This window comes from Meleagris gallopavo, chromosome 16, assembly GCF_000146605.3.
Source record: "Meleagris gallopavo isolate NT-WF06-2002-E0010 breed Aviagen turkey brand Nicholas breeding stock chromosome 16, Turkey_5.1, whole genome shotgun sequence".
NCBI classification, from domain to species: domain Eukaryota; kingdom Metazoa; phylum Chordata; class Aves; order Galliformes; family Phasianidae; genus Meleagris; species Meleagris gallopavo.
Window position 1 is genome coordinate 609,874 of NC_015026.2, and position 16,647 is coordinate 626,520.

General features: G+C 55.0%; 1 protein-coding gene across 1 annotated transcript; it reads left to right on the plus strand.

Moving 5' to 3' along the window:
• The first annotated feature begins 6,627 nt into the window (after positions 1-6,627).
• Positions 6,628-15,065, plus strand: LOC104913349 (rab11 family-interacting protein 3-like). The gene is made up of 3 exons (XM_010719346.3): positions 6,628-6,736; positions 6,891-6,982; positions 14,826-15,065. The coding sequence occupies exons 2-3, from the start codon at positions 6,914-6,916 to the stop codon at positions 15,048-15,050; spliced, it is 294 nt and encodes a 97-aa protein (XP_010717648.1). The 5' UTR covers positions 6,628-6,736; positions 6,891-6,913; the 3' UTR covers positions 15,051-15,065.
• Positions 15,066-16,647: the final 1,582 nt, after the last annotated feature.

Here is a 16,647-nt window from a genome sequence, read left to right on the forward strand (position 1 = left end):
ATAATAATAATAATAAAATATTGAGCTAAAAGCTCTTTGGATTTGGAAAGATGGAAAATCCAGCTGCGGAGCCAACACCCAAACCTGGAAGCTGTAACGGAGTTCCTGCCTGCGGGAAGCGCTGGCTGCAGTGAGTGGGGCACTGGTTGGGGGATGCTGCCTGGGAGCTGTGGGGCTGGGAGCTGTGGGGCTGGGAGCTGCCCTGCTGACATGGCTCTGCCCCAGCTGTGCAGCACGCTGGTGAAGGTATCTGCCCCATCTGGCAAGGTGTGCCACCGCCTGCTTCATGTGTAGCACCTTTCTTTGTAGGATCTGCATTGCAGATGGCTTCTGCTCTGCGAAATGAAAGCTTTCCTTGCAGAAGGATAATTCCAGAAGCTGAAGCGTGCATTCCCTCCCAATCCAGCAGTTATTTTCTGAGGCTGCGTTTGTGCAGCAATAAATATGGCAGCGTTTGCAATGGGATGCTGCTAACGTCAGAGCCTGCTGCTGTCAGCAGGGCTGCCTGCGCCCCGTTTGCCATGCGAGGTGTTTGCTTTTTAATAGGTGAGACCTCACCGAAGCTCAGCAGATGGAAGGAGGGCTCCCGTGTGCACTGAATGACTCGGAGAGCATCTGGCACTGCTGGGAACGCTTCGCACTTCGGCGATCTGCTGATCTCTTTATCCCTGCACTGCTGCAGTCAGTGCATTCCCACCGATCCCACCCGTTCCTCCCGTCAGGGAGACAACTCGTGGTGGCTGAAGGGACAGCAGATGCCTCTTTGTGTTTGGCTGTCACTCACGGCACCGGGGCTGCCGTGAATGGGAAATCAAGGTTGATTCATGAGCAAGAATGAGGTCGGAATTGCTCTGATTGCGTCTCTGCATCTTGCTCTGCTCTGCCGTATGCTGCTTGTTGGGATGAGGGGTTTATGAGGGTAGCTGTTAATTCAGCCACCGAAAGGAGTGAAGACTTAAATGCTGTATTGAAATGCATATTTAAGAGGGGGGAAATCTTCCTGCTGCTCTTTGTAGTGCTGCTCGTTGCAGATCAGACTTCACATCCTCGCGGCGCAGAGGGATGCTCCAAGCAGTTGCTGTGCTTGTTAAGTGTGGAGCCCAAGTGTTTGCAGTCTGTGACCCCTTCTGCTGGGGGCAAGAAGCTGAGCCTTTCTTGGAAGAGCTGGGCTTGGTTTTCTCTTGGAACAGTGCTGCTTCAACGATTGGCTTGGAAACCACCGAGCACGTCCCTATGAGCCAGCTTCTGCTCCCAGGAGCCCCAAGTGCTGCCCGACACGTGCAGCTGCTGGGCCAGCTTCAAAGGGGATGCTTCCTCAGGTGCCTGTTGCCAAACCCTTTATCACCCCCCTAGAAACAAGGGGAAAGCTGCACCTGCTTGGACTGTGCTTGAAAACGGTACCTCTGTGTGGCTCTCGCCTTGCAGGGCTGGGGTTCTGCAAGCTCCAAATGCAGGTCTCCCCGCGATGGCGTGAGCAGCGATGTGCTCTGCAAGGGCTGACATGCTGCAGGGAGCACTGCTGGCTTGCATTTCCCTTAATTGACGTCAAGAATCGGGCTTGTTCGTGTCCGTACCTTGGCAGCTCAGAGGAGGGTTGCATCAGAGCTGAAGCTGGCCTGCCCCGTGCCTTAGCAGGGAGGGTGTCTTCCCAAAACCAGCCTGGCAAGCAGCACAGTGCAGTGACCTACTTCTGGGAGAAGCACAGGAGTGTTGCAGAAGCTGTGTCCGGAGGCCTCGCAGCTCTGCCATGGGAATGGCAGGGAGTTACTCAGAAGTGCTGCTGTAAAGCTGCCGTTAAGGCTGAGCAGCCCTTGGGCTCAGCAGGATGTGAGATTTGCCCAGGAATCTCCTGCCATTTTCAGGATTCTTTCCTTATGAATGTTTTCACTGCGTATGCCAGAGGAATACTTGCTGTAGCAGAGTGTAACAGGCAACACACAAAATCTGAGGGATACCTGCTTCACAGCAATGTGGAGCTGCCTCTGGTTTATCACTGCAAATGGCTGCTCCATGATCAGATCATCTCCTTGGCCCTGGAGAGCCAAGGAGATAAAAAAAAAAACATTTCTTCTCCACTTCTGCTGTTCTGGACTTAGTTTTGTTCATGCAGTCAATAGAAGTCAGCAGGAACACTTCTGTTGAGCCAGGGGGATCTGGAGAGCATCACTGCTGCCACCTCTCAGCCCCTTGGATCCACTCTGAGGTGTAGCTGCTGGCTTTAAGATGCTTTGAACACAGAGCCAAGGATGATTAAGTTCTTTACAGAGTGGTGAGGTGCTGGAACAGCTGCCCAGAGAGGCTGTGGATGCCCCGTCCATCCCTGGAGGTGTTCAAGGCCAGGTTGGATGGGGCCCTGGGCAACCTGGGCTGGTATTAAATGTGGAGGTTGGTGGCCCTGCATGTGGCGGGGGGTTGGAGATTCATGATCCTTGAGGTCCCTTCCAACCCTGGCCATTCTGTGATGCCAGTGGATTTTGGAGGCTGGGAGCTGCACACTGCTCTGGCATGGCCAGCAGCAGGGGACGTGCTGCAGTGGACATGGTAGCTCCTGGCAGCACGACCATGCTGGCCTCGGAGGTGTGAGGTGGGCTGGGTGCTCCCTTCAGGCACAGCTCAGTGTGTCTCCTCATGTGATGCATTTTCTTCCCTCGGTTCACCACAAATGCAGGTTGAGTTCTGCTCAGGACGCTGCATTCTTCTGTCCTCTGAGCTCAAGCCTGCCTGTTTTATAGATCACTATATTTAGTTTTTACTGCTGATTTTGTAACTTACCTAGATTCAGAGGCACTGTCCTAATACTTAGCTTGGAGCACAGTATTCCAGGTGTTTGTAGGCACGGTGCCGGGTTGATTTGAGCTGGGTTGTTTGGTTGCTCCAGGTAGGAGCTCTGAGCTGGGGCTGGTTGGGGGTCTGTGGTGGGACAGCGCTGTGCCCTGGCACAAGGCTGGCAGCGAGGAGGCAGAAGACAGCTTGCTTTTGGGGCACATTTGGGCTCCTGGGGCGGTGTGTTCTTTACTTTTATTCTGCACATGAGACCATGCGCAGACATGAGGTTCCTCAAATTGCCTGCTGCCTGAATCAGGCAAGTTTGGGTTGGAAGGGATCCTTAAGACCAACCCGTTCCAACCCCCTGCTGTAGTCAGGGCCACCTCCAGAGCCCTCACTGCCCCATCCAGCCTGGCCTTGGGTGCTTCCAGGCGGAGGGCATGCTGCCTTCCCCACTGGCACTGGGCGCAAGATCTCCTGAGCACTGTCGTGTTTCACACTTGCCTTGTTTCCAAGCAGCATGCCCGTGGAGACAGTGGTTGCTCTCTTTATTACAGCCAGCCGTGGCTTCGTGCTGCCTTCCTGCTGTCTGTGCTGGCCAGCTTTATTACCGAGCTGAATAATTCAGGTCTGTTAGCTGCACGTAATCCAGACTGTTGGGATCGCTCTGAGTTTGTGGCTCTGTGGCTTGCAGCAGTATGTGTTGGCAGATGACTTAAATACTTCTGAAAGGCTCTGTTTTTCTAGGTCATTCCTACACGGAGCCGATAAAACTGGCTCTGTTTCTGACCCGTGTGGCACTACAGCTCTTTGCTCAAGGTGCCTTTTCACCAAAACGCTGTCTTTTGAAAGCAGTTTTTGGAATCTATTTCAGGAGCCCTCTGCACCCCGTGCCTTCTTTTCCTGCAGCTCCGCGCTGTGCTGCGTTTCCTGAAAAGCCCATCACAGCTCCCAGCCCTTCTGAGGAGCACCGAGACGATGGAGAGAGCATTTCTGGCTGCTCTGTGAGCTCAGCACAAACGCAGCCCCATGCAGAGCCTGGGACAGCACTCAGGAAAGCAGGAAATTGGATGTGGAGGGGAAAAGGGAGCACTGTGGCTGGACCTGCAACAGTACAAAGCCAGAAGCTCCCACCTCCGGGCTGTGCTCAGTGCTATCTGCCTGGGATGTGATCTTTGGTGGGGTTTGAATGGTCCCATGCTGGGCAGTGGGGAACTTCAGGGGTAGGAATAGGTGTCAGAGCGATGCTGCGGAGGTCTCATCATTGATAAAATCGCTTTTTTCCCCTCCCAATTTCACCTTAGCTTCACTGGGTGATGTAACTATGCCCGGTCTTGTTGGTTCCAGCAGTACCTTCTGTATGTTCTGCATCAGCATTGCTGTCTTGCCACAGTAATTTAAGTAAAGCTTTATCTAGGTGCCTGGTGCCCTGCTCATGTATTCCAGTCTAATAAATCAGTGCAATGAATTTGGGAGGAAGGTGTAATGTGTAGCATATTGCCTCTTTGCGGGAAGGCTGTTGGGCTGAAAGCTCCCTGCAGGGGTTTGCCGGAGCCTGGTTTGCAGCTTTGGGATTTGGGGATGTGATGGGACAGGCACCTGTAGCACTGAAGTGTAGGGGCAGCCTTTGGGATGGGCATGTCCTGATGTCCTGAGGAAGGGACGTTGCCTCCCTGTGTTGGAAGGAGGCAGCTCCAAGTGTGCTGCACCACGTGTGCCCTCGGAGGGAAGGAGGATGCTGAAGGAAATCAGGGCTGAACATAGCAGGTGCACATCTGCTTGTGGCGGGGGGGTGGGCGGTGGGGAAGGGATGTGGCATGGGCTTGGAGGAGAGCAGAGTGCTGCTGGGGTTTGTGCTCCCAGCCATCCCTCACTGTGTGCTGCTGGGGCAGGGCTGCGTGGTGTGGAACTGCTGCCATCCTGCACCTGGCAGAGCAGTGAGGGGCTCTTGGGTTTGGGGCTCCTTTGGATGGGAATTTGGAGGCTTAATGCAGCCTATTGAGCCGGGAGACTCGCAGGCGAGCTCTCCATGGCAACTCTACCCTATACAAAAAGCACCATATGGCTTTTTAGGAGGGGGAGGGAATGGGTTGAGCAGAAAATTCAACCTTTGTTGTTTGTTGTTTTGTTCCTTTTGGCTCTTCCAGTGGAGCAGGGGGAGATGGGAGCATCACGCGCTGTCCCCCGGGTGTGCCACCAGCAAGGGACATCTCCAAGGGTCCCCTTGCTCTTGGTGATGGAGCTGGCCGTGCAAATGAGCCCTGCTGGTGCACGGAGCAGCCAGATGGAGCAGCCAGCCTTGGGCTCACCCTGTGCCAAAGGGCTCCTCGGTGCTGGTTTGGGCAGAGCTGTGCTGAAGGCAGCTGATGGCAGTGAGCTGCGTGCCCACGTTTTCTACCTCTGCTTCCAAAGGGAGCTGGCAGCTTTCTCCTGATTGCAAATCCTCCCTTTACAAGCCCCTCAGGAAGGAATGAGCTGAATAAATAACTTTATCTGTGCCTGTAGGAAATCAGGAGGTTTTCGTGCCTCTAGTTAGAGGGGGAGGAAAAAAAGCAACGGAGGGATGAGCAGAAAGGATCAGCCTGCGTCTGCTCTGCCTCCTCCAGGGTACCCCTGGCTCCTGGGGGGGCATGCTGGGGCTGCTGGCCTCAGTCACCAGGAGAGGTGGCTGTTTGTCCCTGCTGTGTGCTGGCAGTGTGACACACCGTGAGCTCTCCTGGCAGTGGGCAGAAGGCATCTTGGTGAGCAGGTGCCTGTCCCCATCCCCAGTGGGAGCTGCCACCGAGGTGGCTCTTATGTCTGCACAGAGAGCAGATGATTAATGGGAAGAATCTCAAGTGTAGGCTGCACGGTGCTCTGCCCAGGGAAAGGTAGGTAAATGTATAAGAGAGAGCCCTCAGCAACGTGCTCAGGAGCCCCAGCAGCAGGGATCAGCCCTCGCCCAGCGCAGGGACTGACTGCAAACAAGAGCATCTTTCATCTGCTGGAGCCACAGCCCTGCAGCATGCTCGTTCAGAGCAGTCACTGCGTGCCCATTTCTGGAAAAGCGATCTGCCTTGTTCCTGGCTTTGATTTGCAGCCACATCCTTGGGCTCAGGGCTCACGTCAGTCCCTGCACTGCCTTCTCACAGCCCCAGCTGATGGCACCAGCGAGGGTGATTGTGAGCAGCAGGTGAGTGGAGGGCTCTGCTGCCCCATGCCTGCAGCACTTGGCTCAGCTCTGGCTGCATCCCCTCCCATCCTCAGCCTCCAGTGGCTGCAGGAAGCTTGTCCCTCCTAAGCCCATGGGATCACAGAGCTTCCCTGGGAGCTCAACGTAAGGCTGCCCAGCCAGGCTTATGGACACTGAGCACGGTGCTGCAGTGCTCACAGCTCCGAGCTGTGTGGGTTCCAGCCTGCTATTTATTTTGGGACTGCAGCAGCTGATCTTGATTTGGTATTTCCAGTCTGCAATGTAGGTCGTGTGCTGGATCGGGCATTAGCTGTTGCTTGAGGGAGCACAGGGAATTTGTGCTTTTTTGCTCTGTCAGAGGGCTCGGAGCAATGCTGACCCGCACAGCTCCAGCTGCGTTTGGGGGTGGGCAGAGGAGAAGGAGGAGGAGGGGAGGGGGGTTTAAAGACACCTTTTTGAAAGCTCCCATTCTGCTGTCCTCCTGCGAGGGCGGCTCCTGCTGTGCCTGGGCACGGGAGGAGCAGGCATGACAAGAGCTTGGGTGCAGCCTGCCTTCCCTCCCCACTGTTCCCATGGTAGTTGGCTGTCACACACAGAACGAACAGCGTTCCCTGCCCACAGCAGGATTGGAGCCTTCTGGGAGAAGATTAAGAGGATGCGGGAAGCAGAGATAGGGAAGAAAGCAGGAGAAGCAGCAGAAAGCATGGTGGGGTAGGGCCAGGTCTGTGCCTCGGCCCCATAGGAGCAGCAAGGGGCCACGTGGGAGCAGCACCCCAGTCACTTTCCGACCTTCTGGAGGTGGGATGCCTGGAAACAGAGATCTTTCCCAAAAGCTGAGGGCACCAGCGTGTGCAAAAGGAAGTTCTCATCCTTCTGCCATGCCTCCCTAATCATGCCTTCCTTTAAGGGAGCGCGTTTCCTTTTGGTGAATCTTTTTTATTTTCCTCTGCAGATCCTGACAGCCAGCTGTATGATATGGGATATACCCCCGAGGAGGAAGCCCCGGCCTGTCCTGATGAATTTGATGACTTCGTCACATTTGAGGCAAGTGTGAGCACCGTGGATATCTGTGTGTGCAGCACGAGTGGTGCACGGGGGGTTGGGTTGCAGGGCAGAGATTGCTGCAATGGGCTCAGGGGTGGATGAAAATGAGTTCTGTCATCTATGGGCCAGAGAGCCTGCACCAATTTGATGCGTTTAAAGCTGGTGTTTGGGCAAAAATCAGCTCGGTGTGATGTTGTCTGAGCTGTGGGGTGCCAGGGTGCAGTGCCATGGGGTGGAGGATGGAGATACTCTTTGGGGTGGGACAGGATGGGCGCCTGCAGCTGCTGCGTTTGGCTCCACGCTGGGGTTTCTGTTGTTGGACCATGTGAGCCCAGGTTTGAGCTGAAGCAGTTCAAGCCTGCTGCAGGGCACAGACAGCAGAAGGTAGAACCAAAGACAAAATGTAGATTTCCTCTTCGTTCTTGGGGTTGGCTGAAAATGCTCAGCTGAGGCTTTCTTCTTCTTGCTGAAGGTGTGGTCTCCATCCCTCCTCTCCCTTCTGTATTTCTGGGCACAGGAGCAAGTTGCAATAGTGTCTCCAGTTAGAATGGAGCTGCTGTTAGGCGACCTGTTTGTTGTGGATGGAGTTTGCAGCTTTGCTTTCTTGGCTTCCCCAGTTGTTGCTCTCTGCCCTCCAAGCCAGAGAAGGAGGTGCTGCAGGTGCTGCTGTCCCATGTGAGCACTGAATAGCTGCCTTCTGCTTTTCCTTCTTCGAGCTTTCGTCTTCAGGATTTTGACTTCTGGTGCTCTCGGTTGTATGGTTTTACCATACAAGTAGTGATTTCAGCAGGGCCTCCCAACCCTTGTTGCATTTGTGTGTAAATATGCACATCCTTGCTGTTAGATGCCATATAACTGAATAGCTGAAGCTATTCTTTCAAGTTTCCTGGTGATGCACTGGGTGTTGGGCATCTCATTTCCCCTTACTGGTGAGAAGCACAGGCCTGGCACTTTGGGTGGCCCCAAGCTGTCACTGGGTCACCCTGTTCCCAACAGCCAATGGGACCCCCAGTGTGCACCCAGCCTGGCACAGGGTGCTGCTGAGCCCCACGTGCCACCCCAACCCAGAAGAGAAAGGTGATGAATCCTGGAACATCCCTGCCAGACAGATGGAAACGGATTCTTTTACTGAATTCAGGCTGATCTTCAAAAGATAGAGCTCTGTTGGTGCCTTTGTTTAATGTGCCGGGGAAGAGTTACCCTTGTTGTCTTGGAGACGTGGTTTGGAACACTGCAAGAATTTCGTAGGGATTGAGCAAATGGGAACGTGATGGAGAAATACGTAAAAATAAATGGGCATCTTGGGGTGTGTGTGCTTCCTTCTCATCTCACTGAGCTCCCACTGTGTGCTGTGCTGTGTCCCGGGGTGCTGAGCTGAGTTGGGTACCCATCTACACGGAGCTGAAAGCTGCTGCTATATGACATTATTGTACTGGGGGTGTTGGCTCTGCTTCCCCTTAACTGTGCAGATTGACAGGGAGTGCCCAGCTCTTGCAATTGCTGAGGCCTTGACAGAGAGCATTTCTGCTAAATGTTTGTTCAAACAAGTGTAAACAAGTGCTTTAAGCAGCCTAAATGAAAATGCCTTCTCTTTGTTAATGAGGTTGCTCTTCTTGGTGAGTCATCCATCCCCTTTTGGTGGCTGTCATCAGAGAGCTGAACGGCAAGGAAAGCCCTCAGCATCCATCCAGCACTGGTTTCTCAACAGCTCTGCAGAACCACAGAGTCATTCAGCTTGGAGGAGACCTCTCAGATCCCCAGGTCCAACCCCTGCGTACCCCACCATGCCCACTGCCCACATCCCTCAGTGCCACATCAGCACTGCTCTTTCTGAGAAGGAATTTTTCCTAACACCCAACCTGAACCTCATCGGTGCAATTTGAGGCTTCTCATCCTAGGAGAACCAATGCTTGCATTCCTTGTAGGGGCATAAAAGCCTCTTGACGGGGGCAAGGTCTGAGCTCTGTGCTTCACACAAGGACCCCAATGCAGTTATCCGTGTGATCATCTCAGCTTTTTCTTCTGCAGCCCTGGGTGATGCTTTGCTCCCTGCCGGTGGTGGAGGTGTGATGGCTGCAGGACAACTCTGCTTTTCTGCTGGGAACTGCCACCTAATGATAACCACAGTGATTTGGCTGCCCTGCCTGCATCGTTCATCCCAAAGCAGCCTGGAGGGAGCTTGGAATCTGTCCATCCAGGCACCTGAATCCTCGCCTGTGTTGTTCCCCCAGGCTGTGCTGGTGCAGCATTGCTGCTGAATAAGCATAGGTGGGAGTTGTGTGAGCTTGAAGAGCACTGAGTCATGTGGGCCATTCACTTTGGAGGTGCAGGGACTCCATTATAACGCCCAGCAGGAGGAAAGGGGCTAGATGCCTGCTGTGCTTTGCCAGAGAGCGGGGGCTCTCTCCTGGGGTAGCTGAGCCCACTGAAGCAGCCAGAGCAGATCAGGCAAGCTGACTCTCCTCCAGCCCTACAATAATAGAAGGACTCTCCCAAAATGAAAGCAAACCACAAAAATGGGGTGTGCAGCCACAGTTCCTCTGGGATTGGGCATGGAGACCTGTAAACTTTGGTGGGCTGGAGGAGAGGCAGCGTGAGTGCATAGCTGTGCTCCAGGAGGGCTGCCCAGGAGCATGGCAGAAAGCAGCAACGCCAATTTCAGCCGTGGGAATGCGGGGAGGACCTTTGTGAGATGTTCAGAAGGGGGCAGCTGAATTGCAGAAGGTGAAGGGAGGTGCACAGTGTGCACAGGGCTGTGCAGGGTGAGCACAGTGCATGCAGGGCTGTTGCCATCTGCTGGGCGGTCGCTGGGGCAGCCACTGTAGCAGCGAGGAAGGATGCATCAGATGTAGGAGCAGCTCATATGGCACAGTGGGAACGGATCTGGGCGGGAGAGCAGCTCTTGGTGAGGCCTTAAGGGTGGTTTTGGGAAGGGATACCCCGGCTGTCCCCAACTTGCCTGGCTGGAGGCACAGCACAGCCTGTCGTAGCTGAAAACTGTTGCTTCTGTTGAAGGTGTAATTTCTTCTCACGTGGAGTAACTGAGTTTAATGCTTCTTGAAGGGCAGAAATCACAGTGAGGCAGTTTAAACTCACGTTGCTGAGTTTCTCCAGCAGCCCAGGATGACTGCGAAAAGGACAGGAGATGCACAAAACCCAAACCATGAGGCGGGGATGGAGAAGCTGCAGCTGAGTGTGTGCTGCACCACTGCAGTGTGTGCAGCATTGAGTCCCCAGTGCATCGACCACTGCTCCTCCTGGCACACGTGGGGTGGCTGCACCACCTGCTGCAGACCCACCATCCCCTCCTGGACCTGGGGAGCACGTGGAGCCCTGAAAAGAGCAAGGAAATGTCTGTGTTGCACAGCCCCCCAGTCCTGCTCAGAGAAAGGGAAATGGATAAATCTGCCACGAGTGGCTCTGAGGCAGGATGCTGGAATTGAGGCGTACAGTGAGAAATTGCTGTGGTCGGATGAGATCCTGGTGGGAATGTTTGCTTTGTGGATGATAAGGTGGAAGGAGTTTGGGAAGCGAGGACCTTGCAGCTTTATCTCCCTCTGCAAGTGCAGCTGTAGGACCGAGTGGGGGGAGCTGGGCTGCAGCACAGATGAGAAGTGTGGGGTCACAAAGCCTTGGTGAGAGCTCAGAAAGTGAAGGTGGTGGTGGTTCCTCATTGTGGTGATGTGGGTGAATCTGAGCCAGGGCTCTGCTAGAAGCTCCCCGGGGTCCTGCAACACAAACAGGAGTCAGGGGAGCAGCAGAGCCAGGAGGAGAGTGTGGGTTAAACCATCCCTGTGCTGCTGTGCTCCTTAAGCAAGAAATCCTTGCTGCTTGTGCGCAGAGCACAGGAGGTCAGTGGTTATCAGGCAAGGAGCTTCCCCTTGGCACTGTGCACCAGGAAGGATGTGTCCTGGGGAGAGCACCAGCAACCCAGAGAAAATGGGGAAACATGGGTTGTGAAGGGAATGGAAGGGAACCTGTGTGCTCAGCAGGCACGGCTGAGGGAGAGGGCAAAGGTTTTGCTTCTGTAGAGAGGGCAGGAGGAGACCTTCTGTGCCTCGTGCACTGTGCTGGGGGGGGGGAGGTGTGAGGTGGGAGGGCCCTCCTGATGTGAGCAGTTTGGGTCAGTTCCTCGGAGCTGGGAGCAGAGCAGGACCTCTGTGTGGGGTGTTGGGAACAGGGGGTCCCACACCGTGCGCCCTGCTGGGAACAGCCTGTGCTGGAGGGTGATGTCAGTGCCCATCCTGGAGTCACCGCCTCTGGTCCCTGCCTGGTGAGCAAGACAAGCTTTGTTTGCTTCCCTGTTTGTCACTATAAGGAAAGAGATTGTATTTAACATTTAACTATTCACCAGGAACACCCAGAGAGAGATACGTCCTGGGAGCCTCTCTAGCAAGGCCAGTCCTCCCGGGAAATAACCTTCCTAATCAGCAGTAATTTACACAGCAAGCAGCCTGTGCACCTGGAGCGGGGCTGGCCGGAGCACAGCTTGCTTTTATTTTGGTGGCCACACAGCGGGGAGCGAGCTGAGCTCACCCAGTGTTATCAGGGCTGGAGGTCAGCAATAAAAGGCGTTCTGTTCCCGACCTGCTTCCCTCCTCCCTGCCAGAAGGAGCTGGGTCCAGCCGGGCGGGATGTGTCCGCAGGTGAGTGCTGGGCTCTGGCATGAAGGAGGGAGCTGGGGCTGCAGGGCAGGCACATTATGGCTTGGTCTGTCCCTGGCTCCAGGCTGGGCAGGACGGCAGGTATGGGCACTGCGGGCTGCCACACGGTGTGGGATGGCTGGTTTTGCTGATGAGTGTTCTTGTTTTGGTGTGGGTCAGCCCTGTTTACCCGTAGTGCTTGTGTCGGGCTGGTATTGTGGCCAGGTGGGGGCTTGGCTTTGTCCTGAGCTGGATGAGGAGTCTCTGGGTTCTCTGCAAAGTGGGTATTGCCCGGATGAGCAGCAAGAGGCAAACCCCACGGGCAAGCTCTGCTGGTGCAGCCCCTCTGCGGGGCTGTTCGGTGGGGAGGGGATCCTGCCTGCTGCCGCGGGGCGTTTCAGGGTGGGACTGCAAGCACAGCTTGGCTTCCCTCTCCCCTTTGCATGGGTAGAAGCCAACTTAAACACGCTTTGTGTTGAGCAGGGAGGTACCTGCCCCCAGCGCCGGGCCAGGATTGCAGCTTAGGGTCAGTTTGGTGTTCTCCTTCCCCACTGCGCTCAGCTCTGCGTGGGGCAGCGATCCCAGCCCGGCTCCTGCAGCCCTGGGATGGATGGGGCAGTGCTGGGTGTCCTTGGTCCCTTCCCACCCCCCCATCCAGAGCACGGTCAGAGCAGCCGTTAATCACAGATAAACGCGTTGGGAAAGCAGTGTTGTTCTTCCCTTTCCTCTCCCCCCTCCCATTTCCCTGTCGCTGTGGCCAAGGCCAGCAGTGCTGGACCAGCCCTGCCAATGGCATTGCTGGGACACAGCTGTCCCACAGCCAGGCTCTGGTTGTGCTTTGAGTGAAGATTTCTGCCCAACGCTGACCAAAGCAGCAAAGCAAACGCTCCCTGGAGCCTCTTGTGCCTTTTCCCAATCACTTGGAAGCACAGAAGCACGCCCAAGCATGTGCTGCTCTCGGATTAAAGCTCCACGTGTGCTTTGTGCTTTTGTCGTACATCCCATACAGCAAGCAAAGGAATTTAGGAATTTAGGACTTTAGGAGAAGCTCTTGTGTAAGGGTATCATGACGTCTGCAGCCCTCCCAGGTGTGTCGGGGTGGTGATGTGGTTTATGGTGCACGGCCCATCCCTGCTCACCACTTGCAGGTGGCTCTCAGCATCCTGGGCTCCTTTCCCCTTACAAAGGGGCTTTTTGAATCAGTGTTTCTACGACACTTCTGTACCCGAAAGTGCCATTAAATGCCTGGAATAGGTGCGTTGCCATTCTGGTTTTTTTGTCTGCTCAGAGCAAAGCGAGCTTGGCTGGAAGAGAGAGGTGGCAGTGGGATTTATAGGGTCAGTGCGCAGATCAGCTGTTCTGGGGCCATAAAAGAGCTTTCTGAGATCTGCAGCTGCACTTTTGCCCAGGGCACAGGGGTTTGGTTTGGCTTTGCTTTGCTTTATGGTGCATTCTGCCAGACCTTGCCTCGGCCTCCCTGCTCGCCTATCTCCCGCTGGCATCTCTGCTGGAGGTTTGGTTCTTTAATCTGTGATGCATTGTAAAGCAAAGTTCTCCACGCTGCTGCTCGGGAGGAGAACTTTGTTTCAGGTTTCACCTGCCCCGTAACTCATTGACTACACGGGTTTGATTTTAATAAGGTTAAAGAGAAAAAGGATTAGAAGGGGAGGAACGACTGCTTGGTGTGGGGCACCGTGGTTACGGGAGCAGCCAGGATCTATCTGAGACTGTGTGCATTTCTTGTTCTTTTGGTTGTTTTTTCTAAACAACAGACTTGACTTGGGAGGCCACAAGCAAAGTTATTCCCAGTTCAGCACTACATCTTTCCCCCTGCAGGCAGAAAGCAGCACGCCTTGGGGCAGCGGGTGGGCATGCAGGCACTGAGTGCTCCCTGCAGCTGCCAGATCCCATTGCATCCTGCATGGAGCATCACAGAGATTGGCCCAGCAGCAGGGGCTGGAGATGACCTTACTTCCCCAGATCAGCATCCCAACATACCCACGTCCCCTATGCCAAATCCTGGCCTCTTCTACAGTCTGCTGTTGGTTTTCTGTATCCCTGCTGGGGATGCTGCTCTGCTGGAGCTTGCAGGAACGGCCCTGTCTTCTGCTGGCGGTGACTTTGGACTCAGGTTCTGCACAGGTTGACGTCATGTTTACCTTCAGGGCGGTGTCTGGGGGCTGTCTGTAGTCAGTCCGTGCTGGCACTTCATGCTGACGCTGCAGGGCTGGGCAGGGCTTGTCCCCGTGCATAGCATGCAGCTGCTGTGTGGGGTTTGTTCCCCTAACACAGCGCCCGTGTGCTCCTTCCAGCTGCCAGCTCTACGTAATGCAAGGCTTTGAGATACACCATTTTCTTACAAGTGCTTGCAGACAGCCCCAGAAGCTTCTGTGTGTGCTACATGGCAGAGGAGCTTGTTCCAGCGTCTGGAATGCTGCTGCGTTACCCCATGGCCTTGCAGGAGGGGCAGCCAGCAGTTCCCATCTGCCTGCATAGACCTCAGGTGGCCCAGTGGCTTTTAACTCGTGTTCCTCCCTTTGCCATCCATCCTGCAGCTGTAGGACACCGGGTGGCAGTGCACAGCTGCAGCTCTGCACCAGCATTGCCAGATCCCTCGTTCCCAAAACCCCAGAGACACAAAGAGTTGATTGGTCCTGATACCACCTGGGGAAATTCCTGAAAAGCCAGGAAATGGGCTCCCTAAGGAGAGCTTCTGCTGCAGTGTGTGTTCCCTCTCGTGCTCCCGAACATCTGGGTGCAGCACCTCCTGTGTTTGGGGAACTGACCTGCCCCCAAAACAGCCAAAGTGTGTCCTGAAGAGACAGGACAGTAGTCTAGAGGCTGGCATGGAGTTTTACAGAGGTTTCTGCGGAGGGGTGGAAAGTACCCCCGTATGGCTGTAGTGGGAAAAAAGTGCTTTCAGGGCGGCCTGGTGGCTTGGCATGGTGGGTCCCGGTAGGGAATTCAGATGGTGTCCTCTTAAAAATGGGGTGGATGAAATAAACAGTGATGGCAGCTGCTGGGTATGGGTAGGAGGCTGCCCTGGGCACAGATGTTGGGCTGCACTGGATGTGGGTGATGGGCAGCCCTGGGTATGGGGTAGTGGGCTGCCCTGGGCCCACTTTGTCCTGCTCCACAATGAAACGACGTGGCTGTAGCATCTTACAAGGTGTCTTTTTTCCTCTCGTGTCCTGCCACAGGCAAATGAGGTGACCGACAGTGCGTACATGGGCTCGGAGAGCACCTACAGCGAGTGTGAAACCTTCACAGATGAGGACACCAGCACCCTGGTGCACCACGAGATGCACGACGAGGTGGAGACCGACAGCGCCATCGACTCCACCGTGCACTCAGAGTTCACAGATGCCATCGAGGAGCAGGAGCAGGGGTCAGTGGGGCAGAATGGGGCAAAGGGGGGCAGGTGAGGAGCAGGGGAGATGCTGCTGAGGACCAAACTGAGTGGGCTGGCTGTGTCTTGCTGGAACTGGTTGGTGCGCTCTGAGCATTTGTAACTTCACGCAGGACCGAAATAGCTCTTCTTTAGGAATAATAATGAGGCTGCACCGTGTGTAGGCTGTTTTGGAGCTCGGCCTGGCAATCTCTTTGAGCTAATTGTAGCTTGCCTTGGGAGAACTTCTGTACCCTCATTAGCATCTTTAACTTCTAAAATAAGTTCTCTACACACCTGAAATACCCGCAGTTTTTAATCTATCACTTAAGCCAGCAATGCAACGTGTAATTTTGAAGCCAGGAGGGGAACTCGCCGTATTCTTGTTTCTCCCAAACACGTGTGTGCCCTTTGATGTGCAGCCGCCTCCTGTAACAACGTGCTTCCAACCTGCGCCCGGAGCACAGCGCTGTGAGCTGATGGCTCCTGCCCTGCTATCTGATGCTGTGCCTGGGCACTCCTAGCTGTGTGGGGAGAGCGGGTTTGGGGGTGTGGCTGAGCTGCTTTGGGGGGTCATGGAGTCATAGGATGGCTTGGGTGGGAAGGATCGTGAAGCTCCGGCCCCACTGCTGCAGGCAGGGCCACCAGCTTCCGTGTCTAATACTAGACCAGGCTGCCCGTGGCCCCATCCAAGCTGGCCTTGAACACCTCCCTGCTAACGGGGAGCTCACCTCACCCTGCTAACAGCACTGAAACCCCCAGAGCTGTCAGCACAGGGGGACTGAAAGCATCCAGGCGTGGTGCTCTAGGAGGTACTTTGAGCTTTTCGGAAGCGAAGGGCTCTTTGTGGTTTCCTTCCCACCCCAAAAGCCTAGCATGGGAACACGCAAGCTGCTGGGTGCTGGGGCTGAAAGGGTGCAGGCTTGTGGAGGTGTGCAGATCAGGGCGATGGGATTAGCTGGCTGCACGCTGCTCTGCTCAGCTCAGCAGCAGTTAAGTCGGGCTGTAAGCAGGTTCTGAGCTCCCTGGCCCCAAGCACAGCTCCCACCCAGGGGCCATGGCAGCCTGCGTGCGCCTTCCCTGCCTCCAGTTCGCCTGCCTGTAAGTATAACCCACTGCATTTGGGGTTAGGTTTTGTTGCTGAGGCTTTCCTGCTCCTCCCAGCACGGCCTTGGGAAGGCTGGGTGACCCCTGGGTGCTCTGAGTGGTGTGTGAGGTGTGGGCAGACTCCAGGTACTCGCAAGTTCAAGGCAAAAGCACGTTTTAATGTATTGCAGCTTCTGGGTTAGAGATTGGAAGGCTTGAGGTTGGTACCACGATGCTGGTGCATCCCAGAGGTGTGGGTGAACTCCCCTCGCCCAGAGCAGCCCTGGCTGATGAGATCTGCCCCTGGAAGGTGCTTGTTGAACCGCAGCCCCGTGCTGTGGAGCTGGGCTTGGCTCTTGCTTCTTAGTTTAAAATAAATATAAAAATTCCACCCCTGCCTTCTATTCCTGGAGCAGTTTCCGATGCTTGCTGAGCCTGCTGGGTGCCTCCTTCTGCTCCCCAGTGGGGCAGTGGTGTAGGGTGAAAAATCAGCTTTTGGAGTAATCCAGTCTTTCCTCCTTCTTTAGCAATGCATTTTAGGGAGGAGG